This window comes from Phytophthora infestans, genomic scaffold, assembly GCF_000142945.1.
Source record: "Phytophthora infestans T30-4 supercont1.10 genomic scaffold, whole genome shotgun sequence".
NCBI classification, from domain to species: Eukaryota; Oomycota; class Peronosporomycetes; order Peronosporales; family Peronosporaceae; genus Phytophthora; species Phytophthora infestans.
This window is the reverse complement of record NW_003303749.1, coordinates 3,117,019-3,144,085: the sequence shown is the minus strand read 5'-3', so window position 1 is coordinate 3,144,085 and position 27,067 is coordinate 3,117,019. Positions and strand designations below refer to the sequence as shown.

Genomic DNA, 27,067 nt, shown 5'->3' with positions numbered 1-27,067 from the left:
GCACCAGACCCTAGCCATTAGTGGACATTGACCAATCACACATGCGAGGATTTTTTAAAGAAAAATTTAAGTAAGCTGGACCAATTTAATACGAGGCAAAATGTCAGTTTGTTCACTGTCAATTTGCGAGCATGCAGCTCGAGGAAGGCCTACGCAAGCCCAAGGAGCAGCACGACGACTCGTCGGACGAGGGCAAGGACCGGCACTCGGCCGCACCTCGCAGCAACAGCGGATGGGGATCAGCGTTTCATGGTGCCACCAGTTATGAGCACTGGGTGAAGCTCATCGCACTGGGGTCGCTGGGTGTCTGGATGATTTTTGTTCTCTTCTTCTGGCACACCGGCGTCGCTCCTGCGCCAGTTTCGAAGCAGGCAGCGGCAAAACTGAAGAATATCAATGCAGAACCCTCGATTCTTGATGGATTCCCCGAGGAGACCAATTTTATTGTGTTCGGAGACTTTGGCACGGGCGATGAGAACCAACGCAGAGTGGCTATAGCGCTCCAGAACTTTACGGCCACAATGGTCCCATCCCCGGCGTTTCTACTATCGACTGGAGATCAGATTTACGAGCATGGGTAAGTACTGTAATAGCGTTAAACTCGATGAGACGTATTAACTGTGATTTGGGCCGCTACCGTATGTATGTATACATGTAGAATTGAATCGGTGAACGATCCTTTGCTGTCGCCACGCTTCGAGAAGGTATGCAGCAGACATCAGATTGAAATGGGTAACTGGGGCTGATCAAGGAATCTTGTTGCAGATGTACACGAGTCCCAAGTTACAGATACCGTGGTATGTCACGATTGGAAACCATGACTGCGAAGGCTCAATCGACGCAATGCTTCGATATGCCGACAAGAAGGATTCGCTGTGGTATATGCCTCGTCGATATTACTCAATCGATCGTCCTGTGGCACCAAAGACGATTTTGCGCCTTGTCGTCGTTGATGCATGTGATTTGGTCTGTGGTCGCGAGCCTCGTGACTTCCGCTGCACTGACAGGATGATCAAACAGTCCTCGGTGAAGACGAGGCAGTCGCAGTACGAGTGGATCGAACAAACGCTGAGTGCTAGTAAACCGTCAGGTGTGGAGCAAATGTGGACAGTCGTCATGGGCCATTGGGGCGTGTACAGCTTCGCCGGTAACGCAGATACGCCCGAGCTGATTGGCATGTTGGACCCCATGCTGAAGAAGTACAAGGTGCACGCGTACTTCAATGGACACGACCACTCCATGCAGCACGTCCGGAAAGTGGACAATGATGGCTCGGTCCGCAACTACTTCGTATCTGGGTGCTGGCGGCTATCGAATCCACACGCTGCAACCTAAAGCTCGCGCAAATCCGGACTTGGTGCATGCGGCCTTGACACATGGCTTCATGTCCGTGCACATGACACGGACGTACTTCCGTGTTCAATTTGTAGACGACACAAGTGAAATCCTCTACTCGACCGACGTGAGATACCAGTAAGCCGGCCACCAGTAAGTTAGATAAATCAACGCCGAGATAGATATAACTGAGTACGTGTTTCCAGATTATTGTGTATGTCTGCTGCCGCCCGTCGCCTCCATCCTCATCGTCTGTTCTAATTACATTGTTTTGCTTCTTCCTTGTCTCCTACAGCGGGCGGATCAAAGAGCTTCCCAGATGACGTCTACGCGTCCTTCTTGAGCGAGTGCCAGCTGAACTCCTTAGCCTTAACGAGCTGCAGCACGAGCTGATCCTCTTTGCGCTTGGTCTTGATATCTGAGATCTCATCGTAGAGTTTGGACATCACGAGAAGCCGCGTCTTGCCCTCGTAGTTCTTGATCTTGACCGTGAGGCTGGTGGCCGTCCAATCGATGTGCGTATCCTCCTCGTTGTAGGCACCGATGCCAGGCAGCTTCAGGTACATGGATACACGTTTCTTTCCGTCAGCCCATGCGTAATTAGTGATGGCTTCCGTCACTTCCGCAGACTGGGACGCAGCCATCGACTGCGTTTTAAGCAGGCGAGGCGCAGCCTTGCCATCCCACTCGTGGATCTCCACGTCCTCGCGCTTCTTGTGCGCGTAGTAGTAGCTGTTGGTGCCTTTGGTTTTAATGTTCGAGTGCAATGCTGAGGTCTCCTCTTCGGACAGAGTCGGCTCAGCGGCGGTGTTCTCCATTGCTGAGGCAGCGGACAATCCTATTGACGTGTGGGAGGTGAGAGTGCAAGTGGCTCTTGACGTCAGCACAGAATAAGTTTCTAGAATCGCACTTAACCATTCGTCCTTGAAGGTAATCTACAGTACAATAGTGCTATTTACGTAAATTAGCAATATTTTGATGCGCAAAAAAGGACGCGCTCTGAATTCAAAGTTTCAAAAATGCTTAGTAAATAAGAACATATTGTAATTATTGACCTGATGGGGCATTTTCTTTAAGTACCTTTTAAAAAATGTTTTGTCGAAATAACCTCGGTTTATTAGCAGTTAAGTTAGTGAGTGGAAACTTTCTATAGAAGGCAACGTGCTCGCAAATATTTCTATATCGTTTCCTGGCTGTCAAAGTGTAGCATGGCGAGTCCGAGCGCGGAAGTACGGCGCCTTGAGCGCGCGTCGTCGTCGTCCGTGCTGATGAGCCCTCCATCAAGTCGCGGAATCTCGCGCAAGCGCTCCCACAACGCGTCCGAATCAGATCTTCTCAAGCCGTCGAGCAGTCACAAGAACGGCGTCTCGAGCGCCAAGAAAAGCAGGACCGATCCCAGCAGTGGCTCCACCTGCAGCGCCAGCAGCAAGAGCGTCAGTAGTATTATCGTTGTGCCCTCTCAAGCTATAGCAAAGGCTAATATCCTTAACTTCTGTGCTTGTAGGCGTCGGACCGCTTCATCCCGACGCGCAGCGCCATGAATTTGGAACTGGTACAATGCAACTCGCCCGACACAGTGGCAGCCATTGAGGCAGCCTCAAACAGAAACAAGAACAGTCCCAGTCAGTCAGGAGGAGGATTCAACGCCGCTGAAGATGAGGAGAAGCAGATCTACAAGAAGCGACTGGCCAGCGCACTACTGGGCAAAGAAGACGACTCAAAACACAAAATTTTGAAATTCACAAAGGCCAAACCGGCAGTAGCCCCTCCGGACTCATTTAAGTCCACGCTGCAAGCCAGATTCTCTCACAACAAGGTGAGTGTGGTGCCCGCGGCTGCCGCGAAGAAGCTGAACCGCCACGTCCCCTCGGCGCCGATCAAAGTGCTGGATGCCCCCCGAGTTAATGAACGACTACTACCTCAATTTGCTGTCCTGGGGGAGCCAACAATATCCTCGCAGTGGCACTAGGACAGTGTGTGTACCTCTGGAACGCTGCTTCGGGTGAAATTAGTGAGCTCATGGGTCTGGATGGAGACGAGTATGTGAGCTCGGTACAGTGGAGTGACGCAGCTGGTGGCTCGGCACATTTGGCTATTGGAACAAGTGAGTCTGTGGTTCAGCTGTGGGATGTCGCTGCGTCACGTCAAGTGCGAACGATGAACGGCCATTCGTCGCGTGTAGGTGCGCTGGCTTGGAACAGCTACGTCTTGTCCTCGGGATCTCGCGACAGTACGATCATCCACCACGACGTTCGTGCACGGCAGCATCAGCTGTCGACACTGACGAGTCATGAACAGGAAGTGTGCGGACTGCAGTGGTCTCCTGACGGCACAACGCTGGCGTCTGGAGGTAATGACAACGCACTATGTCTGTGGAAGGCTGGAAGTATTGGGACGAGTCGCAGTATGCAAGCGCCCACACACCGACTGGAGCAGCACACGGCGGCAGTGAAGGCGATCGCGTGGTGCCCTTGGGAGCGTAACTTGCTCGCTACTGGTGGCGGTACTGCTGATCGCACGATCAAGTTTTGGAATACGACGAACGGAGCCTTGCTGAACTCGGTGGATACAGGCTCGCAGGTGTGCTCGCTGTTGTGGTCTGCCACAGAAAAGGAGCTACTATCGTCGCACGGATACTCGCAGAATGAACTGTGTTTGTGGAAATACCCGAGCATGACCAAGGTGAAGGAGCTCACAGGCCACACTTCTCGTGTGCTGCACTTGGCAGCGTCGCCTGATGGTGAGACGGTTGTTTCCGGCGCTGCCGATGAAACACTGCGTTTTTGGAAGGTATTCGGCCCCAACCGAAAGGCACGGAAGGCTGGCTCGGCCACCGCTGAGCTGACCAGTTCGTCGCTGTCGAGCGTCATGAGCATTCGATAAGGCGTCGCATATTGCTCTTCAATGACGCTGTCACGACGCCTTTGCACTTTGTGCTTAACTCTACGGTGGTAACGCGGTAGGTTTCGTATTAAATGCCCAAGTGTATGTGCTCATTATAATGTGAGTATGTGCTGAATGACGTTCGCTTAGATTCGCGTAAAGTGGACGGATTCCTTTGACAGCATGAAGTAACAGGCTCGTATATATTAGAAGAAGGAGGTTCGATGAGCGTGACGAAAGTGTCGTCGGAGAAAGAAAAGGATGTTGGCGATATTCTAATGAAGTTTGTGCTTGTAACCGCGAGATGTTTCGAGATCGGAGCGTCTTGTTATCTGTACGATCTCATGTCTTTTGCGTGTTGATGTGCAGATTTCTCTCGCAAAAATAGTCGAGAACAAGCTGCATGGGGAAAAGAAACGCGATCGAGCAGGCAGTTCTGAGCTCACGCGTGCACCTTTGATCACTGGTACTGTTGCCATTGCGAAGCTTACCGTGCACGGCTAAAGATGCTCAGAAGCAGTGTTGAAATGGAAGACGCGGCTGCTGATATCACGCGTCAAGCTGAGCTGGTGGTGATGGATTGTTTGAAGAGTTGGAACTGCCCGCGAGCGTTGGATGCGTTCATGGATAAATCTTCTGCTGCTGACGGGTCAGCAGTTGCAAGCGAGCGGTTCTCGAACGACATGAAGGCCAAAACGAAGGCTGCGAAGGACGGTATGAGTCTGTTGGAGTACTTGGTCAGCAGTGTTGGAGATCAAACGTCCAGCAGTCGACAACGATCAAAATCAGCTAAGGACGACGAGGCTGAGTCTGGTGTTGAGTGGACGAAGGAAGACGTTAGTGCGTTGAAGTCAGCAATCAAGAAAACGAGCGCCGTGGAGGAGAAGAATGCACGATGGAAGGCAATCGCGGTGCTTGTAGGGGACGGGAAGACAAAGAAGCATTGCTATCTCAAGTACAAAATACTTAAAGAGGAACAGGCTGCTGCGAAGAAAAAAGCGTCACCTCGTCGTAAGCGCTCCAGTAACAAGAGCGATCCGGACGAGAGGGAATTGAGTAACTCAACAAGTGAAAAGGCTATCGATAATGAAAATGACGCACCGGAGAATAATGGTAAGATAAAGCAGGGTAATCCATCTCCCAAAGCAGATTCTTCGACATCAAAACCTTTGGAAGAATCGACAGCTTTTGCTGTTTCTTGTCGAACTCCACCTCCTGTTGATCAAATCCCTCGAGCCATGTTGGAGACTCTGGAGATGGAAGATTGCGAAGATATGGGGATGCTGCTTGATCAACCAACAACTGGTAGAGCTCAACCAAGTCGGACAAACTGCAGCTTTAGGTCTCCATTTTCTGGTGGCGCGACGCGAACTCCGACTGCTTCAGATGTTGCAGCAGTACAGCAACTTCTCTTTGGTACAAACAAGAAGACATTCAGCAGTCACTGGGAAGAGCAGGTGCGTTGTAATGCTGGTATCGTTGCGCGATTTCTTTAGTGCTGACGAATCTCCACAGGGCTTCGTGTTTACGACAGTGCAAGATCTCCAGTATGGCTTAGTTCAGCATCAGGGTGGACCATGCGGTATCTTGGCTGTGGTCCAAGGCTACGTATTGCGCTTCTTACTGCAACATGCTCCTCATGTCTGGAAGAACGTAAGTACATTGTCTTCTACTGAAACTGGCCAGTTTTCAAGACTCATTTTATTGTTTTGCAGCCAGACGTCCCACACCAAGAGCGCGCGTTAGTTCAAGCATTAGCCCACATCCTCTGGCAAGCAGCTCAAGCTTCCAGGGTTTCCGAGTGTGTCCTCGCCTTAAAAGACAATAGCAAAGCTGGACAACGCAAATTCATGGCCGGCTTAAACCTACACGTTGCCACGACTGAAGAGCAAACCCGACAGATCCTCACGACGTACTTACCACAGTTCATGGACTCCAAAGGCTCCGGTCTAGTACAGTTTGTGTTCTCTGTTCTACTCACTAAAGGCGTCGATACCATAAAAAGCGAAATGGACCAACTCGCAGGTGATTCAGGCGGCCAATTGATTGGAGCTCACGACTACTGCACACAAGAGATCGTCAACCTTTTGCTGTGCGGTTATGCACGCAGCAACGTATTCGACGGAGAGCAGGTTCTCGAAGGCACAAGTGGACCAGATACAGACACACTGGTGCTTCACGGTATTAGTTCTCAATGTGTCATCGGCTTCTTATCACTGTTTGAGGCGTACCAGAACCTGGTTGTGGGGTCTTACCTCAAACAGCCTCGTGTGAACATCTGGGTCGTCTGTAGCGAGTCGCACTACTCGGTTCTGTTTACTGCCGACCCACGATCATTGGAGGATCGCGCATTGGACACCCGATCGAGCGTCGAGTTGCTGTACTACGACGGGCTCTCTAACCAGGACGAGGAGATCCGTCTAACGGTCGACACGTTTGCACTGGCCGAGAACAGCGCAATAGCAAGCCACAACGACCTCATCCCGCCGCTTGATCTCGTAATTCGTACCAAGTGGCCTCGAGCGGCGGTGGACTGGAACGGAGTCGAACCATTACTATGAGCAACAGAATAAGTTCAGCCAGTTCTTCAACTTCGACTTACCTGCCAATCAAATAAGTTTACGTTAATTATAACCAATCAAACGTCTTAAAAAGCAGCTCTTGCTACTGAATCTAATTTGTTTTGAGGTTTCGGATTGGTTAATGCAGTTCTTAGAAGTAAAGATGAAAAAAAAAAACAGAACGGTTATCATGGCAGTTGAGTCCAGCATGAGCGTGGGGCTTGTCTGCATTCGCATGAACCGACGTTCTGCAAGAGAGCGCAGTGCAACTGGAAGAAAGAGGACTGCGGAGAAGAAAAGTCGCGAGGACAGGCCAGCGTCGCACCGGCGTCTTGAGCTCAGATCTCCTCGTTCTAAGCGATATATCCACCTCCACCTAAATTCACAAGTCGATAGAACCTGAATTCTCCACGCTTTCGGCCAATTTCGACGACGTCGACGCATGGAGTCGGTCATGCTGCGTGTCCGGCTGCTGCTGGGGACCATGGCACTGGGCTATGGTGTCATCTTCGTGCTCTGTATATGGCTCGTCGTCTACATGCGATATTATCGATCTGGAGCATTACGAGGAGACACAAGAGCAGCACGTAGAGTGCTTCTACCAGCTTTTCAACCTCTGCTGTGGCTACTTACTGTAGTATCCTTAGCATACACCATTTGCATCACGTTGATGCTGGTACTGGGACCGGAATTGGGGGACTCTGGACTCGTGAGATCCGAAGTTTATTACAGTGGACGGCTCTTTGTGATTGCATTACCAGTGCTGTATCTACAACAGCGAGCGGTGACATTGAGAGCATTAGTGCGAGCGTCATTGCTTTCGTTATTACTTGCAACTTATAATATCCCGCTAGTATGGTCAGTGAGCAAAGTAGCGGACGCGAGGACAGCACATTATGTGACAATAGCAACTGGAGCCTTTCCATTGTTTGTGCTGGGATGGATATGCTTGAGGCCGTCAGAGAGAGCAAGTCAGAAGACAATGCGCGAGTATGCGGCGTTCGTGGTGATTTACTATGTGTTGAGGTTGACGTACGGGGAGTTGTTGTATCTCGGTCATAACTTCAGAGACGCCGCATTCACAGTGACCCTAGTGTGTGTTTTCTGGGGGTCTTTAGTGCCTGTGGTGATATGGCGAGTACTCAAGGCCGATACTGATCACTGGAGGGGTCTTGGACGACGTGCAGTACATCTCCAATCGCTATTTCGACAAAAGTATCATTACCTCCACGAACGCGTATCATCTCGAGGACTTCATGTTCTCATTGAAATGCACCGGAAGCAGATAATTGATTTTGCGTATCTTGCATTGCAACGAAAGATCGGTGCTGGTGCGAGTGCAGTAGTGTTCCAAGGCATGTTACACTCCAAGGTTCCAGTTGCAGTCAAAGTGTACACGCCGCGTGTACTAACGGAAGAGGTTGTGGCCGAATTCTCACACGAGGCAGCACTGTGCGGTGCTTTTCACCACCCCAATGTCGTCCGATTCTACGGCATGTGTGTGAGTCCACCCACGGTATGTTTAGTCTCGGAATTGTGCCAAGCTTCGCTCGAAGACGTCACACGCACCAGTGCTAGATTGAGGTTACTATATCAGCAAAATCATGAACACGAGGCTGGACAAGATATCAGTCTTCCGAGCCGACTACAAGAGCGTCAACAACTCCTGATTGACCTCAACTTCATGATAGACGCTACACGCGCTGTCGTGTATATGCACAGCTTCACACCAGCTTTCCTACATCGAGATCTTAAGCCATCGAACTTCCTGGTTGACGACTTTGGTACCTGTAAACTGACGGACTTTGGAGAATCACGCAGCGTTCCGACAATGCAAAAGGACGACAAACTGAAGGCTGTAACTGATACGACAGGTGCTACTGCGTCAACGTCAGCCACCGTGTTCTTCGGAGAGTCTTATATGGGGATGCAGACTCCGACCACCTCGACACCGTTTGTGTCTCCTCCTGTGTCACTGCGGCCTTCAATGCGTGACCGCGGACGCAGTGCGATGACTGTCCGTGGTACAGCAGACTATATGGCTCCAGAGCTGATTGAAGGCAAGGCTGGTACGGCTGTTTACGGCGAGGCTGCTGATGTCTACTCGCTCGCGATCACGTTGTGGGATATTGCGAATCCTCTTGTACCCAAGTACCCGGAGGCAACTCGAAGTCATCTCCAAGTTTTCGACAGCGTTCTTAATGGCGAACGACCTCCACTCAGTTCATCGCTACACCCTGAATTGCGGAGATTGTTTACAGATGCGTGGCACCAGCAACCAGAGCGTCGACCGTCTGCGACCTACATCCTCACGGCGCTAGAAACGCTTCAACAAGAGGTCAGTGCTCACACCGCGTTGGGTCTTGCTACAGCACTAGAGCGTTGCGAGGCGCCGTCTATGGTGAACGGTCAAGTTCTTATGCAGCGTATGCTTGAGGTTGGCTATGTGGACTCCGCGGCGGAGGCTTATCGGATGGGGAACTCGCTGATGAGTGCCGGTTTCCTGCACCATTCGCGGCATCTTGAGTCGTTCCGAAAGACATCCGAGCTCTTTTATTTTGATTCGGATGTGTTGGAATTGTACGCACCTGCCACACCCGACGGCACTCTATTTACACCGTCAAGTCCTTTTAGCGCCACCTTCTCTGACGAAATGCCTGGTCGTCGGAACAAGCATCGACGTCGAGCTACAGATTCTCCTATGGCGACGCGATGTTTCTCTCCTCCTGCTGTAAAGAAGCGAAGCTCGACGACTGCGTGTCATCGCGCTATTACCGAGATTCCTGCCTGTGCCTGTGCTTGTCGGAAACTCGGTCGCGGTTTTGGTAACCAGGAACGCAGACACAAGCGCCGATTCCGAAGAACCAAGAAATGGTTTTCTATTATGGAGGAGAGCGTCTTCACTGGGAAGTTGCGCTCACATAATGCTGCGTCTCATCCGTCTCTAGCGGAGACGGATGGGTTTGAAGAGTACGGTGTTAGTGGCAATTGGGAAGATATGGAGTCTGGCGAGACGACTGGTATGAATGTCTCGGATGTGACCAGCATTGACGAGAACTTGGAGCTTGATCTCGACGACATCGAGAGCACCGCCAATGTGACCTTAGAGAGTGGCTGGGGCTCTCCTCGCTCGTCAATCGTCATCATTTAGAAGAAGCGTCGCTTATTTAAAATTCCAAAAGTAATAAGTAAATTTGAAGTTGAAGTGACTTTTTCCGGTAGTAAATCTACTTCTCATTTTTCCGATTTCTAACCAATCATAATTTTACAGATTAATTCCTCGTACCAGTAGCCAAACACCAAAAAAGTGTATCCATCATGTTTGCCAAGCCTGCCAAGGTGAGCGGCAACGTGCTGCTCAAGAACAAGGACGCCAAGAAGCTCCGCCGCGACGTGGCTGTCTGCTTTAAGGGAACATGTGACGGTCCGGATGATGTCAATCTCAAGCAGCTGCTGGCCTCCAAGGCTTCCGTGAAGAAAATGAGCTTCCAGGCTCCTTCTCGAGTCGTCGTATACGCCTCAGAGGAGACCAAAGAGCCGCTGATCTTCGACACGTCCGGTAAAGGCGATTTGTGCTTCAGTGTGTACGCACTCTGGCGTTTCCCAGCGCTGCTACCGCCTCTAGTGGTGCACGCGCCCGTTAGTGAGTTCGTATTGCGAGGCGCCGATGTGATGCTACCTGGTGTCGTATTTACGTCTGAGGAGCAGCTACAATCGCTCCGTAAGGGCGAACTCCGAGCTGTGTATGCTCGAGGAAATCCGTGTGCAATCGGAGTGGGCGAGATGCTCGTAGATGCGGCCGAAGTGGAACGTAGCGGCAAAAAGGGACGAGCATTGAAACTCTGGCATGTTGTGGGGGACTCGTTGTGGCAGATGGGGCCTCAGACGCTGCCTAACGAAGGATTTCTGGGTGAAATGGTAGTGCCTATTGAAGGAGATGACGAAGATGCTGGTGTGACGCTGGAAGGAGTGACACTGGAAGAGGAAAAGGAGGAGAAAGAGGAAGAACAAGTGACCAAGCAACAGATGGACAGTTATTACGTAGCAGCGCTGCTACAAGCTCTTAGGACGGGGAAGATTCGAGACAAGGAGCTGCCGATACTGGCCAGCTCGTTCCATGCCCAAGTGCTGCTGCCTTGTCGTCGTGCTGGCGTGTCGCTGAATATCAAGCATAGCTCCTTTAAGAAGCTGTCAGTGTTCCTGAAGGTCATGGCGGCGCATGGATTGCTGGCGGTTACTGATAACGACGGCGTGCAATCGATCACTGAAATCGCCAGACGCCATCCGTACGTGTCATTGTTATTTTTCCTCTCTTAACGAAGTCATTGACTGTATTTATATTGGCTATTTGAACAGGGACGTGCTGTCACACGAGCCGTACCAGACTGACGAAGAAGCTCAACAAGACGAACAAGCCGCTGCCAATAAAGCTGCTGGACTACCTGCTTTTGTTCCCGGTCAATACGCGCCAGAAGTGGAGGAGTGCATCGGTCTGTCTCCAGCTCTCAAGACTCTTCTCCCGTTAGTGTTACCGAATGCTTCTGCTGGCCAACCACTACAGAAATACTGGTCAGCTGCTGAGATCCGTGACTTGGTGACTCAATACGTTGAAAGTCAAGGGCTGGTAGATGCTACCGACAAGAAATTTGTGCGACTGAACGGCTCACTCACAGACGCGCTTTACGGCAAGAAAGAACCTGCCGGTGGCTATCCGGAGCGTCTCACTCGACCAGAAATACTAAACCTGTTGCTGTCCAAGTGTACTCATTACCACCGAATTAAGCTCTTCCCGACGCATGCTGCCAAGTTCCATGGTGGCAACCTGAAGCCGATTACGATCCACGCTGCGAAGCTGAAGCGCAGAAACAACACGACAGTCACGTACATTGCGTTCTACCAGCAATTCGGCATCGATGGCGAAGCGTTTGCCAAGGAAGCACAGAAGAAGTGGGGATGTAGTGCTGCGGTGTTGCCGTCGGAGGATAAAAGTAAGGGCGAGGAGATCCAGATCCATGGACACATGGTCAACGAAGTGTTGGAGTACTTGGCCACGAAGTACCGAATTAACGCCAAGTACTGCACTGTGACATACGGCAAGGACGTCAAGGCTAAGAAGAAAAAGTAAAAGTGTACGAAGTCGTGTCTATCTACAAGGATAAAAGACTGACGACGGTCTAGGACGAGGCGGACACCTCTTCTATCAGCGGTGAAGCAGAGGACGTTGCCGATTTGCGCTTCTTTTTCTTCTTGTTGCGAGAGGTAACGTTCGTCTCGGTGGCTGTTGTAGTCGTTGTAGTGGTCTTGCTCTTGGCCTTGTTGGAGGGTTTTTTCTTCTTTGTCGTTTTCTTGCGTTGTTTGTTCTTGATGCGTCGAGCTTCAATGGGATGGCGAAGCACGACGTGGTAGATAATTAACGCTAGAACACACACAGGTGTGAGGTAGAACGACATGTGCGCTCGGTAGAAGCCGTAGGTTGCTTGAATCACGGCGCAAATCTGGAAAGTCGTGGGCACCAGAGCGTGCATCGCCAAATCCACCTTACTCTCGTCTAAAAAGTCCTTGTACTTGGCTGCTTCTTGGTAGTTCCCACTTCCACCTCCGCATAATCGGCACGATCGAATGCAAAAGTCACAGAAATCCCGCGTGTTCGTAAAGCGATACACGCAGTCACAAGACACGACCCGGAATGTGGGGCCTACGTACACCACTTCACCAGTTTTGCCCGTCACAACACGACGAGTAGTTCCATCACTGTACTCAACAAGCACCGATCCAGGGCCTCCGTCCTCGAAAATGCATTTGGGGCAGTTCTCCGCCGTAATCTTGACCGAATTATTGGAGGATTTCCCGTACACTGAGGCAGCATCTTGTCCTGATGAAGCTCCAAAGAAAGCAGTTGGAGGCAGCGGAAGCATGCAGTCAAGCGAAAGACTGATGAGATACGTGAACGCACTCAACACCACGACGTAAGACCCACCTTCCATCAGCAGATCATTCGATAGCTCGGACGGTGCGTGTCGTACAATGCCAGCGAAGTACGCCACTTTGCCTACCCACGGGAAAACAGACAGGAACAGCACAGCGAACAGCGATCGTTGCATGCGTTGCTGGTCCAAAGTGCCAACGTTGTTTCCACTCAGAGCGAGCAAGTAAATAGCGAAGACGACGAACGATCCCAGCACCAGCAGTCCCAATAATTTGGAGGAGTCCGAGGATAGGCTCTTGATTTGTCCCAGCAGCTGTACACCCATGTGAAAGGTGGCGATAATCATCCAACGGCGAAGCTTGAGTCGGTCGGTGATGTTGCCCAGAAGTGACACGACAGGTGAGACGACAAAGCGCTGCAGCAGCGAGAAGACCTTCGTGAGAGCGTACAACAGGCCCAGTGCGTAGACGTAGAGAATGATTATCTCAGCAGCCATCGCAGTCGAAGCAGCTAAGCTGTCAGTGTTGTCTCCATTAGACAGCAGCTTGCTGTAGCCAAAGTAACCAGCAGCAGCAGTGAGTACTGCAATGCCCACCGTTGTACTCGTGCCAAGGTTAGATCTTCCTTGCAGAGCATTCGCGACGTTCTTTAGAAACGCAGGAGCATGTGCTGCAGGGCTCAGCATCGACGTAAAAGAAGGAAAATTCTCCTGGCTGAGATCCTGAGGCGATGGCGTTGACTGAAGGCTGAAGCGAGTCTGCCACTGAGATACTTGAGCGTAGAAAATCTGCAGAGCCAACGCGTACATGATGACGACCACCGTCATAAACCTCGTGCGTAAAAGATTCGTCAAGAAGTACGGGAGCAACAGCGCATAGCCAGCATATTCATCAGAATGGTAGCCATCTTGCACGTAGCTACGGTGTAGCAGTACGCTCGCGTCCGTCTTAAGCTCGACACCATCTGCACCCATCGCACCACCAAACAACACTTCTTTTGCAATTGTCAGTCGCATAGTAGGGTCACTCACGAGTTCTCTTGTCTCTAGATCCACAGACTTGTACAAACTCTCTGCCACAACCTTCAACAACTGATGACACCACAGCAAGCAGAAATGGTCCACAGGTGTCTGCACCGTCGGCATTGCAGAGGCTAGGGCCACAAAAGCTTGTGAGGAGTTCGCCAATGTATCGATACTTGTCAGCGAAGTCTGTACGAGCGTATCCTTGTGTCCTCCTGCGATGGATACATACACCACTTGGTCGTCTTTACCCTTCGTCGCGTGGATCCTGTCATAGACTGCGTTCATCTCTGCATCAAACGGGAACGATGGTTTCTCATAAGGCACACCCAGACCCACGACATGCTGGATGGATCTCGTCTTGTAATTGGGTAATAACTCTGCAGTGCGAGCCACAATTCCACCCATAGAATGAGCCACAATGACGACACTGTGAGGGATGACGAGCTGCTTGTTGCTTTTCTTTTGTCTCTTGTATTCCCTTAGAATGGCTCGCACCACATCGTTGAGGTATGTGGCCTGGTCGGTGATGAAGTCCCCGTTTAGACCTGTGGGTTCTTCGGCCAAGTCGAGCGCGAACAAGTCGAAGAGCGTCTCATTCGTGTCCCACAGATGACGAGACAGCGAACGTGCTTGTTTGTAGCTCCCCATGTGACCAGGGACGAAGAGAACGGGGACGCCCGAGAGAAACTCGCGCTCGAACTTCATGTCGACGCGGTAGAGTTGATACTTGGGGTGTGAGGGCACCGAACGCCACGTCACAGGCGAATATACAGGCCACGACCACGTCATCTCACATGCGGACTCAAAGGTTTTGGTAGACACCACGTCGGCTACGTATAAGCCTGTTAATAGGACGCTCAAGAGCGCTAGCAAAGGCAGCACTAGCCGCGATGACATGCTGACTTTGACAATGGCACACGTGGAAGTGTACGTTTGTGAAAGTGTGTGTCACAATCCACAACTGACAAATCAAAAGGCGACAAACAAATAAAGGCACCGAACCTTTTAATGCTATACGTATTTTGTCAATTGAGTACTGCTAGTTTTGTCAAGCATCTTTCGTGCAACATGAAGGTGAAGATCAAGCGATGGCATGGCGTAGCGACGTGGAAGTGGGGCGTGGACGAGGAGTGCTGCGGTATCTGCCGGTATGCGTTCGAGGCATGCTGTCCAGACTGCACCATGCCGGGCGACGGTTGTCCACCTGTGTGGGGCGCGTGCAACCACGCCTTCCACATGCATTGCCTTATGAAGTGGCTCGAGTCGTTGCAGTCCATGCGCCAGCACTGCCCCATGTGTCGCCAAGACTGGAAATTCCGCAACTGAAGACACCAACCAGGTCTGCAAGCACTAAACATAACAAAGTATCTATCGATTCATCCCCATGCCGCCTTTGTCCTTTCCTCACAAAAAAACGCTGCCTAGTGCTGATGCACTCGTGCGAGTTTGAGCGTGCGTTCGTGGTACAAATTACGCTGTGGCAGATATGTGGAGATAAACTGCGCCACATCAATGTCGCCATGTGCGAACTGTGTAGCAATCTCGTCCGACTCGTTGTCCACATCTTTTGTTGCTGCCGAGAGCTGCTCCAGTAGTGCATCTGGACGATGACGCTGCTCAATGAACACACAATTAGCATGTGGTGGGCAACCGTATAGAGTGGAAGACGTACCGCAACGATCCGTTGTTGTCTCGCCTGTTTCTCCGCCAAAGCTTGTTGAGCTGCACGTAGCTCTACACGTTGAGCTTCGACCACTTCTTGGAGCTCACGCAGCTCGGTCTCGTAACTGAGAGTCGCCTTTGCGATGCCCATATTGCTATGCAAGACCTCGTCTCGCAACTGTGTGAACTCTTTAACTGAAGTTAATTCCTTCACAAACTTCTTCAATGCTCGTTTGTCCGAGCTCAGCTTTTCAAGCTGTGAGAGGCTACACACACTTTAAATGAGCAATACCATCAAAATTTAAAAGCAATAGGCTCAATACTCACGATAATTCTTCGAGTTCCGGGAAGATCGCAGGGATCACGGGCATTTGCGTTCGCTGCAGTTTGCTCGTATCCGGCGCTTGCTGCTTCGGTTGCTGAATTTGAGGCTGTGAGGACTGTCGACTTGGAGATGTGTAGCTGGATCTCGATCCTGGGTACGGAGACAGCGACGCAGCCGGCGCAGGCGAGCTACTTGTTGCAGAAGACACGGGCGGCTTGCTCGATGACGCACTACTCGCCACTAATCGCAATTCCGTTACAGTTTCTGTCACAATGCGTCCGAGATCCGAGTGCGCCGTCCATTTGCTTAGATCCGGATGGCCCTGTACATTGCCCGCAGCATCCAGCCACCGATGTTGCACCGGAATCGATGCCTAAAGGCAAAAAAAAAAGGGTCAGTTATATAAATTTTATCACTGCTCTAATGCTGAAATATCGCACCTTGAGTCGAGGAACCTTGACAGGGAATTCAGTTGGTAGTTGTCTGCAGGAAGGAGAATTTCGTCAATTCTAGTACAAAACTGCAAGTGTTTTAGTATCGTTTTCAGTGCGTACAGCTGCAACGCAAGTGGACCGCGTGGAGTGTCGGCTACAGGCACCTCAAAAATTGTTTGCTGCTGATTCTTGGCCCGACCGCCTGCGCGAACTAGACTCGCCAGCTGACGTCCTCTCCTGCAGGCCACAATAGCATTCAGAGCGTGAGTTCCGCCAGTTATAGAGAGCGAGCGACGGGGGAGACGGGAAAAGGCACCACTTACAGCCGCTCGAGCTCGCTCAAGTGCGTCTCCTGCTGCGAAGCTCGGCTGGAAGAGCTTCGGTACCCGAAGAACGACATTGCACCTTGTTATGCTTTCAATCGAATTACACAGGGAGCTGGCATCCCTCGTGGTAGTGACATAACATGGCTACATCTCACTTCAACAATAGAAATGGCTACAGTCTCACTTCAACAAATATTAATAGCTCTGTTGCTATGACTTCATTAGCAGGAGACGATTCTAATGGCGAGACATCGACGATGCATGTATCTCTCAAGGGGCTGACGGATGCAATGGATACAGCGGTGTATGTGGCGGAGAAGTTCCCGTTAATAGTGGACCCCAGTGACCAAGCCACGCGATTTCTCAAATACCAGCGTGGCACAATGCATATGGTGGCCAATCCGACCGACATGGCACCTGATTCATTGCGTCGACATCTCGTAGGCGCTTTGAAGAATGGGTCGCTGCATATTGTTAATTTCGACAGCTTGGTAACGCTGGAGTTGGAGCAGTTCTTCAGCCCCGATAGCTTCCCGCGCGAAGTATTTTCACGACAACTATTGTTCTCTCCGGAGGTGATCAGCAAGTTATTACGGTCGAATGAGGGTGATCCTGATGTATCGGAGTTTATTATCAACGATCACTTTAAGCTCGTGGTACTCTGCCAAGCGGAGACGCCGCCACCTGCGACAGCGAAGGAGATGTGTGTCATTCACGTGCTTTTGCCAACACAAGATAAGGCAGACCGTTCCAGTGATAGTGCTGACTTTGCAAAACTTCTTGGTGTCGTGAAGGAAACTAAGCGGAATAGTATAGAGCTGGTAGAGGCAGCTTCTGATAACGAGCTGGATACAGTTGTGAGCTGTCTCGACAAGAACTATGACATTGAAAGCGAGGATGGTCATGGCCACACCGGTTTGTCAGAAGCCTCTTGTCAAGGACACAAGGATATCGTAAGCTTGTTGCTTGAGCGTGGAGCTGACCCGAACAAATGCAATGACGAAAATCGATCGCCACTGTATCGTGCGGCGTATAACGGACATCTCGACACTATCCAGCTCCTCTTAGAAAGTGGCGGCGATCCGCAACTCCGCTCGAAGCAAGGAGAAACAGCCTACGACGTGGCCAAAAACGCTGAGGCACAAGCTCTCTTGGCGCAGTGGGACCTTTCAAGGACTAACAAGCTACTTGAGGAACGGGGGAAGATCATCGAAGCGAAGTGGCAAGAGAGAATCACCAATCACGTGGAGCGTGAGCAGTTTGCGCTAATGCAGATCCACTCGGAGCTGCTAGAGATCGCACGAGAAGGTAAAGCTGAAGACCTTGACAAGCGACTAGAGCAGCTCGCCGATGAAGCCTTAGAAACTGGGGAACGTCCTCGAGCTAGTGCAGATATTCGAGACGAAAAAGGCAGTACCATACTTGCACTTGCAGCTCAGTTCGATCATGTGGAAATTGTGAGTTTGTTAGTATTCAAGGGTAAAGCTCTTGAGGTGCAAGCTCGTGAGATGGCTGCTGCTAGTGCGTCATCGGCACAGAAAGAAGCTGCAGCGAAGACAGCAATGCTGGTTCGTGTATGGAAAGTTAACGTCAATTCTCGCGACTGTCGCGGCTGGACTCCTGTTGCGATTGCTGTGTTCCACGAAGCGAAGAAGAGTCTGCCTGTTTTGCTGGACAACGGAGCGGACCCGAGTCTCAAGAACCAGCACAACAAGAACGCTTACTATTTCGCCAAAGATGAAATGGACGCAGCCAACAACATAGACAAATCCAGAGCGGAAGTAAGTATAATCACTGGTGTGTGGAGTAACGATTAACATTGTCTGCTTCATTAAAATGCGCCAGATTCGTCAAGTTCTGATCGATTGGGAGAACGAGCATCGGCCAGCGCCGGTGACACCAGTGGCAACAGCACCAGAGCAACCCCGCTCAAAGGCAGGAAAATCAAGCCCAAAAAAAGCTGCTGGTAAAACCCAGAAGAAGACGGCGACTATCCCTAAGTCTTCAACTGCCAGTGACTCCAAAACGAAGACACTTAGTGTCAAAAAGCCCAAGTAGGAACAATATCACGAAAGCCTCTTCTCGTTCAGAATATGTCGTTGCGAAATTGGCGCTAGAGTGGTCAGTAATCTTGTTTTCACTTCGTCACCATGTCCTGAATCACTAAAGTCGGTGTTCAGACAATTATTTTTTTTAATGACGGTTCGCCAAATCTGATACTTCCCTTGTTTATTGATTAACAAAACTGTAACATGCAAAGATCAGTCACGATCAATGACACCGCGGCTATTGGCAACAGCGAAGGTCAGCTGCTTGACAAGCACATCCTTAGTGGAGTAGGCCGGCAAGTGTAGCGTATTCGTACATGTGCGTGCAAATGGCAGAGCTCGATCCACATCCAGATTATCGACAACTCGGCGCACGACCTCGAAGGGTGGCTTGAGTGCCTGAAAGCCTCCAGGTGGAAGGTTCGGACATCCCGTGGCGTACAGCAGAAATGCTCGGCGCTCGGCAGCAGACATTTCCTCCAATGCTTCAAAGAAAAACTGCACGGGTTGACTGTCCTTCGTGTAGCCATGCGCAAGCTTCGTATCCTTGACCAAAGACTCCACGTCCCACTTGATATCTTCCTCACCACACAGCAGTGATATCAACTCGGGAACAAACAGCAGCCTCAGCTTCCCCACAGAAAGCACCTCACTAATTCCTTCGCGGAAAGCCAGCACCTGCGCACGAATACCGGAATCGAGCCACAGCTCCAGCACCGCTCGTACATACAGCGGCAAGTTGTCAGCCGTCACGGCGATATCGTCCCCTCCCACAACCAGAGGCTCCTGCGAAAACGGGTCGATGAGCGTGAAGCCGACGGCTTCCAGCCAATCCTGGACGTCCATCTGATCGATCTGGACGTTCTGCTCTCCTGCAGCCAGCTTCTTGGAAGCCTTATACATTGAATACAAAACTCGTCCGTGACTCAAGAAAATGTCGCCCAGTTTCTCCAATCCGAAACTCTCGCCAACCACAAGCTTCATAAAATGCGTCGACAACGGCAACGGGAGCAGACGCCCGTCCATCAGAGCCTTGCCTGCTAATCTACCCATCATGCGGAAACGCTCGACAAGCTTCGAGCTTGGTATGCGATGAGGGTATGGGAATAAACCGTTCGAGTGCCGAATCACAGCTGCATCTTCAGCAATTTCATCGGTGACGTCCATTTCATCCTTTCGTCGAGCTGCAGCTTTACCAGCCTCAGCCTCGTCGTCCTCACCAGGAATCCAGTACTTACTCTTCTGGTTCTCGGTAATCGCTTGCAGTGCGTGTGCAGTCGTTGAGTAGAACGCCGCCGTAACTCCAGAGCCATAGCCTTTCTCCCCAGCAAATATCACATCCAGGATAGCTTTGCGCTTGACGTGCATTTTCATCACGGCGTCCGCGGATTGCAAGATATTTTTGCGATGTACCTTGACGCGTTCTTTCGGCATCGGAGTAATTGAGATCGTTTGGTTGTAGATGCCACCTCCCACCATCGATGACATGGAGTCGGCTGAGCTTTCCTCAATATTCAGCTGATTGCGGAGCCAGTGCAAGGAGCGCGCGCAGCCGAATGATGTCGCGCGGAGCAGTTTTTCCCGTAGTTCACGAGGGAAGAAGAACTTGCAATGGGTCACTAATGCATCACACCATGGCGGATAAATACCACTACACATGGAGAGCACATCTTGCATCTGCGTCTCCAGCTTATTATACAATCGTGGGCTCGTCCACAGTGCTTCATCCAGAGACGCCGAATCCCCACGAGATTGGAATAAATAGCGGAGCAAGCGCACCGCACTTGCCACCGAGTCAGACACAACGACCTTGTCACTGCCAGTCTGTGGGGCGGTGAGTCGACTTAGCCATCGAGACGCTTCTGCAGCACTACTTGCGTTCATCTCTTCAAATTCCACAATGCCACGCAGCAATAGCCGTGCAGGGGGTTTAGACTCCAAGACTGCGAGAGGTTCTACCGACACAGCACCCGAGTTGTGTGCATCGGAAGCGACTGTTTCGGGGGGAGACTGTGCCTCCCATTCCACTTGAAAATCGCAGTACAATTTGTACGTCAGCTTCCACGGTGGCAGAGCACTATCTGCCGCAAAAGAACTGGTATCACTGGTGTTTGTGCGGGATCTAGCTTGGTGTTCTTGGCGCAGCTCTTCCACGCATTTCAGTATATTCCGATCAGCAGGGAAAGCTCGGAGAACCACAGGCTGTCGCAGTGCCTTTTTGCCGGGATTCTTTGCTTGAGAGGTCTTAGAAGCATCGTTGAGTGGGTCCTTCACCTCGTCGTCGTCTCCACTACTGCTACGAGAGCCACCAGACGTCAGAGACTTCTCCGAATATCCTCGTGATCGTAAAAACTTCAGTAACTGCTTCGACTTTACCGCATCCTTGCACTCATGCCCGATGAGCGAGATAAATCCATCAGCTTTCAGCACCCTTCGACCTGTATTGGGGTCGGCAAACTTGGAGAATGTAACGCAATATTTGGCGCTTGAACCAGGATTACCGTACTTGGATGGATCCCGAACTGCCTGCATAAACGCAATAAATTTCTCCACGTCCCAAGTTGCTGCTTCCGAAGCCTTGCGCTGAGTTTCTGCTGTCAACTTCCTCCGTTTCTTCTTCTGCGAGCCCGCAGAAACCGATTCTTGACTATTTGTATGAAAGACGTCGAGCAATGCCTTGCGAGCACCGATCTTTGGTTCATATTGCTGGGTGGACGGGTCGAACTGAGTCAGAAGCGACGCTGCTGCATCCTTGCTCACCTTGTTTCTATCAACACGCTCCAACCCGAATTCGGACGAAACCACGATTCGATCCTGTGATGGAGCACTGACGTCACACTTGCGGAATCCCACCACCACGGTCACCTTCGGCAACAGCGAACAAGTCATCTTGGGCTTGGTACCCTGAGGCTTCTTAACGTACGCTTCCACACTCTCTTCGCTTGGCTTTTCTCGGTCAGAAGACTTTCGTTGTCTGGACGTGTTTGCATTCGTTGAGGATGCAGATATCAAAGCTGACGCTTCCTCTTCAGTTTGCCCCTCACTTCCAACTAGTTCACTTCCAACTAGTTCACTTCCAACTAGTTCACTTCCAACTAGTTCATTTGGAGGAGAGTTTAGTCTAGTGGACGCTTGGTCAGCAGTTTCAATGTCGCTGGGAGCGTTAGCGCCACCAGCAGTAGATGCGCGCGATATCAAACTTCGAATCTGATCCATTGCAGAGCCTGAAGATCCCAGTCCGCCCCCGAGTCGACTCTGCTGCAGCGATCCAGCTACTCTTTCGAAAGCCCGGTGGATGGCACTGTCTTGGCCACTACGCCCACCACCAAACAACCTGCTTGAACCACCTCGGTCCGATGCCATTTGCAGTGCTGCCAATAGACGAGAAGGCCCACGACCAGATAGAACTCCTCCGTCAACGGCAAAATTTAATACTCGGTCTTGATTCACCTTGACAGCGAGAGAAGGTTGATCTGATCCAAACGCAATTTCCACGACGACAGTCGACGAATCTCGAATCGAATCCAAACCGGAAGGGAAGCTCTTGATCGTTCCCGCCACACATAGATCCTTAACAGACGAACCTGTGGGAGGTAACACCCACACACGATCGCCAACGCTACCTGCCAGCAACGAACTATCCCGAGCAGGAAACAATCGCCGAATGCTCATGGCCTCAATTCGATCGCTCTCATCACCTTCTTTAAGCGTGGACAGATCTCGTGGCGGGAATCGGACACGGTCTTTCTTCACACGCTTTTTCTCCGTATAGGAGTTGACTTTCACATCCAGCAAGGTGTTTGCAGGAGTACTGGACGAGCGGTCGTTAGTGTAGACGCGCGTGACTTCTCCCAATGACCCATCCACCTCAACTACACTGCCAACTTGAGGCTGAAGCGCACGCGGCCGAATGCAATCAGCTGGAACCTTGTGAACAACTCGGTTACCAGTCAGCAATTTCACCGAATGGACGGCTTGAGCTGCTAGCACCTCTTCACGCGTGGGACTCTTCCCGTCACTCGACTTCCGAACCTCGCCTGAGTCATCCAATAGCACTGCCGCATACCAGGCCCCCGGTAGGCTTCTCATTTTCAGCACACCTGAATTTTTCACCTCTACTTGTAAGGCTCCGTCACTCTCAAGCTGCTGCTTCAGCGTGGATGCCTTCCGTTTTCGCTTGTTGATCTTTCGCTTCTTCTTGCTATCTGAATTGCCGCCACTATCAGCTGCATCGCGTGATCCGAAAAGCTCCAGATCTAACGTAATGCCTTCGTACACTTCAATGCTTTTGATCAGCTTGCACTGTGAGTCATGAAGCACCATCTCTACTAGGTCATCATTTGTACCGTCGATAGGCTTGAGCAGGTGATAGGACCGTGTATCATCATACCCCACAACTAAGAACTTCTTCCACTTCCCTTCAGCCACTTTTTGAACGGAACGCCCCACCAGATTCAGGTACAGTAGCGACAGATCCGAATCTATCACAGGCATGGAGCGAAACACCGTTTTCTCAAACGACTGGAAGTGCGTCATAGGCGAAGACTGGATAGACTTCCCCTTAGGGCGACTAGAAGCACTTCTATCTCCAGTACCTCTGTCTCCAGGCCGCATAAACGCAATCCTTAATTGGCGAGTAAGCGGATAAAGCTCTCGTCCTTTGCCAGTGTTGTAAGAAACTAACGGGAACGCTTCCTCTTGCGTAATGATACTCTGCAACCTGAGAATCAGATGTTTCAGCGCAGCTGGGCAACGCTCGAAGGTCTGCATCAATGCCGTAGCTCGGGCTTCATCCAGCACACCCTGTGGTGATAAGTACTGAAGAACCGCAGGCAACAACTCCGACTGTTTGAACTCATACGTCGTGATAGAGTTCGCCTCCTCAAACAATTCCACCAAGTCGACTAAAATGAGTTCTTTTTCGCCCGAAGGGGACTCATCAGAGAACTCTTTTAAACGCCTCGAAAGGTTTCGAAGCTTGTGAAGATGAAGCATTCCACTTTGAAGCATATCTGCACGGAGCGACTTCAACAAATCCAATCCTCTTCCGAAAATCGTGTCACGAGGGCTGCTAGGAGAAGATCCTCCATGAGAAGTACTGACCCAGCACGCTGACGCATCGTTTAGCTGCTCGATCTGCTCACTGATACCTCTCCTTTCAATTTGATGGAAGATTGACGATTCCTTGGACGATTTCCTCACCATCGCTTGCAAAATACGGACTGCTAAGATAAAGGAAGGTAAGTTAGGATTGTGAGCTGCTGCGTTCCCAGTCTGAGGGCTTATTGCCGAAGATGCGGGCGCCACGACACTTGTCCGAGATGCTGCTGCATCCGAGCTAATCTGGTGATGTTTCTCGCCTTGAAGTAAGAAGTGTACTGTGTCCAAAATGAGCACCACGTCTGTCTCTTGTAACGTACGAATTAGCCGTGACGGCGCCATTTCCAATACACATGCCACAGTAGAGATAACTGAGCGCTCCACGTTCTGGACGTCCATATCGTGCAGAACTGCCAGCAAGCATTCTGTTATAGCGAGACTAAAATCATAAATCTCGTCAGCTGTGGCACTGAAAGTCTTTTGTTCCATCGCGGTATCTTCATCTGAGCATCCTTTGTCGCTCGCACTCGATGCACGTCTCCGTCTGGTGGAGTTCGTACTGCTGCCACTAGTTGTGCTTTGAGGAGCCTCGTCGGTGCTCATGGATTCAGATGAGACTGACCCAAGGCGGCGCTTGTTGGTCGATCTCGACTTGCTTGACATGCCGCCGCCGAGGTAGACCATGTCATCATCACTGGGTATTTCTTCATCCTCCATATCGTCACGAAGACCAGCGCCACCACCTAATCCTTCACCATCGTCGTCGTCGTCATCGTCATCATCATCATCATCATAATCCATGAAGTATCCTCCTTCACCTTCCAAATCGTCATCCATTTCGTCATCATCTCCATACTCATCATCGTGATCTGAGGGGCAAAACCACGCTCGACTCCTACCAGCAATCATTTCGTCGCCTTCTGACAAATCGCTGTCGTACTCTCGCATCCCTGTTGTTCGCTGATGAAGCTCCAGCAACTTCGTCATCGGAGACGGAATGGATGCCACTCCACAAGTCTCGCTCGCTGCCTTGTCAGCTGCAATAACCACGTCCATCACGCTTTTCTTTTCTCGATCTTTAGCTTGTATACGAGCTCCACATTGCAGTAAGAATGCTGCAGCATCACAGCGACCGGTTCTAGCTGCTACGTGGAGTGCCGTGCCGCCGATTCCTACCTGATGAACATCAGCGCCTCGCTTCAGAAGTAGCCGTACCATTCCGAGCGACGCAGACTCCACCGCAACATTTAGTGGTTTATCAATCTCGTGTCCGTGAACATCATAGAGTTTCGGGAAGTTCAAGTCTGCGCCGTCCTTCAGCAGGACATTCACCGCAGGAATTGAATCGGTCCGGATAAAGTCGAGTAGTAGTGTAGAGAGCACATCTGGGTCCGGCAGCGAGTTCACGCGTTGGCGATTGCGGCTGTTCCTGGGTGATCGTGACGCAGAACCTTTCGGAGAAGTTTGAGCCGAGCTAAAAGATCCCAACGAATGCTTTCTGCATACTACTCGCGTCAGCATTGCTGTGAGCTTCAACGTGTTTGTCCGCAGAGCTGTCGACGCCGACTGTAGTAGTTGCAGCACGCCACTGAACAAGTCTGTATAAATTTTCTCGCGTACAAACACATTGACCAGTTGCGCTCGGTTGTCGAATAAGTGAAGCAACAAATTGACCATTGCAAGACGCGACTCGTCCGATTCTGCGCCGTCTGTGTTCACTACGACTGCAACGAACTTGCGCAGAGCTTCAGGTGTCACAAGCTCTCCACCTTGGCCATGAGGAATGCGGTGGAATACTAACAACAAGCACTTCGCTGCCTTGACGTGCAGAGGAACGTGTTTGTGCTCCAAAGCATGACGCAAAAATCCAATCAACTTGGATGCTAGTTCCACCGTAAGCTCCCCACCCTGGATAATTTTCTTAGGAGATGGCTTCTTCATGTCATTCAAACGGTGTTTTTGACTGGACTCCCCACTCCATCGCAACTTCATGCAGCATTTCTGTAGAATCCCAAGCGCTGTCATTACAATACTCGGATGGAAGCCGCCGTCTTTCTCATCCCCATCGACAAGACTTAGCAGAAAGTCCAGATACCCGAAAAACTTTTCACGTGCCAGCAGTTCACGGAGAGCGAACGACTCTGTGCTGCACACACTCGATAACCCACTTAAGCACTCTTCCACGATCATCTGCGAGCTTTTAAGGTTCTGGGTATCTGTGCTGTTCTTGTTCTTCCAAGCTAAGAGCTCCGAGATGTACAGACCCACAACCTCCACCATCTTCGCTCGAGCAAACGTGTGTCGGTCCATCTTCATCAAATAGTTAATAGACTGCACTGCCAAAAGCCGAACTTCCACTGGATACGTCCGCTCCTGTCCACGAAAAAGATCTGCTAGCACGGTCAGTAGTTCTGGGTCTTTTGCTGTTTCAGACGATCGTCCACCACCAAAGCCACGAGTCAGGAACGACGGCCCGTCGGCCCACTCGTTATCCGCCGACGCGTCCATCATCGCCAGCGTGTGTGTCAGTGTCTGCAACGTGTCGACCAAGCGACTGCCTGTGGGCTCCAGAAGTAGCTTCTTGAGCTCATAGATCGACACACCATAGGCCAGTTTGGCTCTCTCCTGCAGCTTCTCATGCTTCCGTCGCTTCCGATTCTTCGCCTGTTTTTTGCTCTTGTCAGCTGCCGCCATCCGCGCAGCTTTCGGACGCTGCGTGAAGCAGTTCGTACACATGCGTCCAATCAGCACCGTATCACAGCTCGTACAGGCCCATGTGTCCTCCTCTTCGTCGTCACTGTCACTGTCGTCGCTGTCCTCACTGGAAGACGAGAACGACTCATCTTCGCCACCTCCCAGCGCGTCCGATAGGCGGATACTTAGACCAGATAGAGGTGGCCGCGGGTTCAACGTTCCACAAACGCCGCACACGCGCATTGCCGCAGGGTTCACCATAGTGCAGGCAGCACAGCTCCAGTCTGAAGAAGCAGCTCCGAGTTCGCGAGAGACAGAAGGCGACGGGTTTGCAGTCTCGCACATCTCGCAGAAGCAGCGCGATGCCTCGTTAAGGAACGTACAGGCCGGACAGCTCCATTTCTGGGGCGTCTTGTCCTCCTGTTTCTCTTCCTGTTTCTCTTCCTGTTTGTCTTCTTCTTCCTCCTGCTTAGGCGGCGGCTCTTCCGTCTTGCGCTCCTCGTCCTCGCTTTGGCGACTCGTACTGCGCTTGCGCTTACCGCCGCGACGCTTGCGGCCGCCTCGACTGGGCGCGGAAGACTGATCCATGCTTGAGCTTCCTTCCGTGCGGTTTTTTTTTTGTCGACTGTGGCTGGTCAGAAGACCTGGCAGCGCGCTAGGTACGATAATCGGACTTAGCGATATGACCCACTTCAACGTTGTCCTCTGTTCAACGCTCTCTGTCTCATCATGAGACTCTCGTGAACGGT

General features: G+C 51.2%; 10 protein-coding genes across 10 annotated transcripts; 6 read left to right on the top strand and 4 right to left on the bottom strand.

The window, feature by feature from the left end:
- Positions 1 to 131: 131 nt before the first annotated feature.
- On the top strand, positions 132 to 1,335 carry PITG_07239 (tartrate-resistant acid phosphatase type 5, putative; the record flags this gene model as incomplete). The annotated part of the gene is made up of 3 exons (XM_002905131.1): positions 132 to 577; positions 659 to 704; positions 766 to 1,335. The coding sequence occupies 3 exons, from the start codon at positions 132 to 134 to the stop codon at positions 1,333 to 1,335; spliced, it is 1,062 nt and encodes a 353-aa protein (XP_002905177.1).
- Positions 1,336 to 1,514: 179 nt separating this feature from the next.
- PITG_07238 (uncharacterized protein) lies at positions 1,515 to 2,191 on the bottom strand (the record flags this gene model as incomplete). Its single annotated transcript, XM_002905130.1, has 1 exon — positions 1,515 to 2,191. The coding sequence occupies one exon, from the start codon at positions 2,151 to 2,153 to the stop codon at positions 1,662 to 1,664; it is 492 nt and encodes a 163-aa protein (XP_002905176.1).
- Positions 2,192 to 2,543: 352 nt separating this feature from the next.
- On the top strand, positions 2,544 to 4,218 carry PITG_07237 (cell division cycle protein 20; the record flags this gene model as incomplete). The annotated part of the gene is made up of 4 exons (XM_002905129.1): positions 2,544 to 2,653; positions 2,708 to 2,768; positions 2,840 to 3,217; positions 3,310 to 4,218. 4 exons carry the CDS (start codon positions 2,544 to 2,546, stop codon positions 4,216 to 4,218), a joined length of 1,458 nt encoding a protein of 485 aa, XP_002905175.1.
- Positions 4,219 to 4,745: 527 nt separating this feature from the next.
- PITG_07236 (uncharacterized protein) lies at positions 4,746 to 6,779 on the top strand (the record flags this gene model as incomplete). Its single annotated transcript, XM_002905128.1, has 5 exons — positions 4,746 to 5,229; positions 5,368 to 5,411; positions 5,475 to 5,675; positions 5,734 to 5,871; positions 5,934 to 6,779. 5 exons carry the CDS (start codon positions 4,746 to 4,748, stop codon positions 6,777 to 6,779), a joined length of 1,713 nt encoding a protein of 570 aa, XP_002905174.1.
- Positions 6,780 to 7,070: 291 nt separating this feature from the next.
- On the top strand, positions 7,071 to 9,930 carry PITG_07235 (protein kinase; the record flags this gene model as incomplete). The annotated part of the gene is made up of 1 exon (XM_002905127.1): positions 7,071 to 9,930. One exon carries the CDS (start codon positions 7,222 to 7,224, stop codon positions 9,928 to 9,930), a length of 2,709 nt encoding a protein of 902 aa, XP_002905173.1.
- Positions 9,931 to 10,097: 167 nt separating this feature from the next.
- PITG_07234 (ligatin, putative) lies at positions 10,098 to 11,904 on the top strand (the record flags this gene model as incomplete). Its single annotated transcript, XM_002905126.1, has 2 exons — positions 10,098 to 11,065; positions 11,136 to 11,904. The coding sequence occupies 2 exons, from the start codon at positions 10,098 to 10,100 to the stop codon at positions 11,902 to 11,904; spliced, it is 1,737 nt and encodes a 578-aa protein (XP_002905172.1).
- A 49-nt stretch (positions 11,905 to 11,953) lies between these two features.
- On the bottom strand, positions 11,954 to 14,626 carry PITG_07233 (GPI inositol-deacylase, putative; the record flags this gene model as incomplete). The annotated part of the gene is made up of 3 exons (XM_002905125.1): positions 11,954 to 13,189; positions 13,301 to 13,651; positions 13,697 to 14,626. 3 exons carry the CDS (start codon positions 14,624 to 14,626, stop codon positions 11,954 to 11,956), a joined length of 2,517 nt encoding a protein of 838 aa, XP_002905171.1.
- Positions 14,627 to 15,150: 524 nt separating this feature from the next.
- Positions 15,151 to 16,550, bottom strand: PITG_07232 (uncharacterized protein; the record flags this gene model as incomplete). Its single annotated transcript, XM_002905124.1, has 6 exons — positions 15,151 to 15,342; positions 15,402 to 15,657; positions 15,719 to 16,089; positions 16,157 to 16,199; positions 16,271 to 16,387; positions 16,474 to 16,550. The coding sequence occupies 6 exons, from the start codon at positions 16,548 to 16,550 to the stop codon at positions 15,151 to 15,153; spliced, it is 1,056 nt and encodes a 351-aa protein (XP_002905170.1).
- A 183-nt stretch (positions 16,551 to 16,733) lies between these two features.
- On the top strand, positions 16,734 to 18,534 carry PITG_07231 (uncharacterized protein; the record flags this gene model as incomplete). The annotated part of the gene is made up of 3 exons (XM_002905123.1): positions 16,734 to 17,192; positions 17,271 to 18,257; positions 18,322 to 18,534. The coding sequence occupies 3 exons, from the start codon at positions 16,734 to 16,736 to the stop codon at positions 18,532 to 18,534; spliced, it is 1,659 nt and encodes a 552-aa protein (XP_002905169.1).
- Positions 18,535 to 18,737: 203 nt separating this feature from the next.
- On the bottom strand, positions 18,738 to 26,906 carry PITG_07230 (HECT E3 ubiquitin ligase, putative; the record flags this gene model as incomplete). The annotated part of the gene is made up of 2 exons (XM_002905122.1): positions 18,738 to 23,428; positions 23,945 to 26,906. The coding sequence occupies 2 exons, from the start codon at positions 26,904 to 26,906 to the stop codon at positions 18,738 to 18,740; spliced, it is 7,653 nt and encodes a 2,550-aa protein (XP_002905168.1).
- Positions 26,907 to 27,067: the final 161 nt, after the last annotated feature.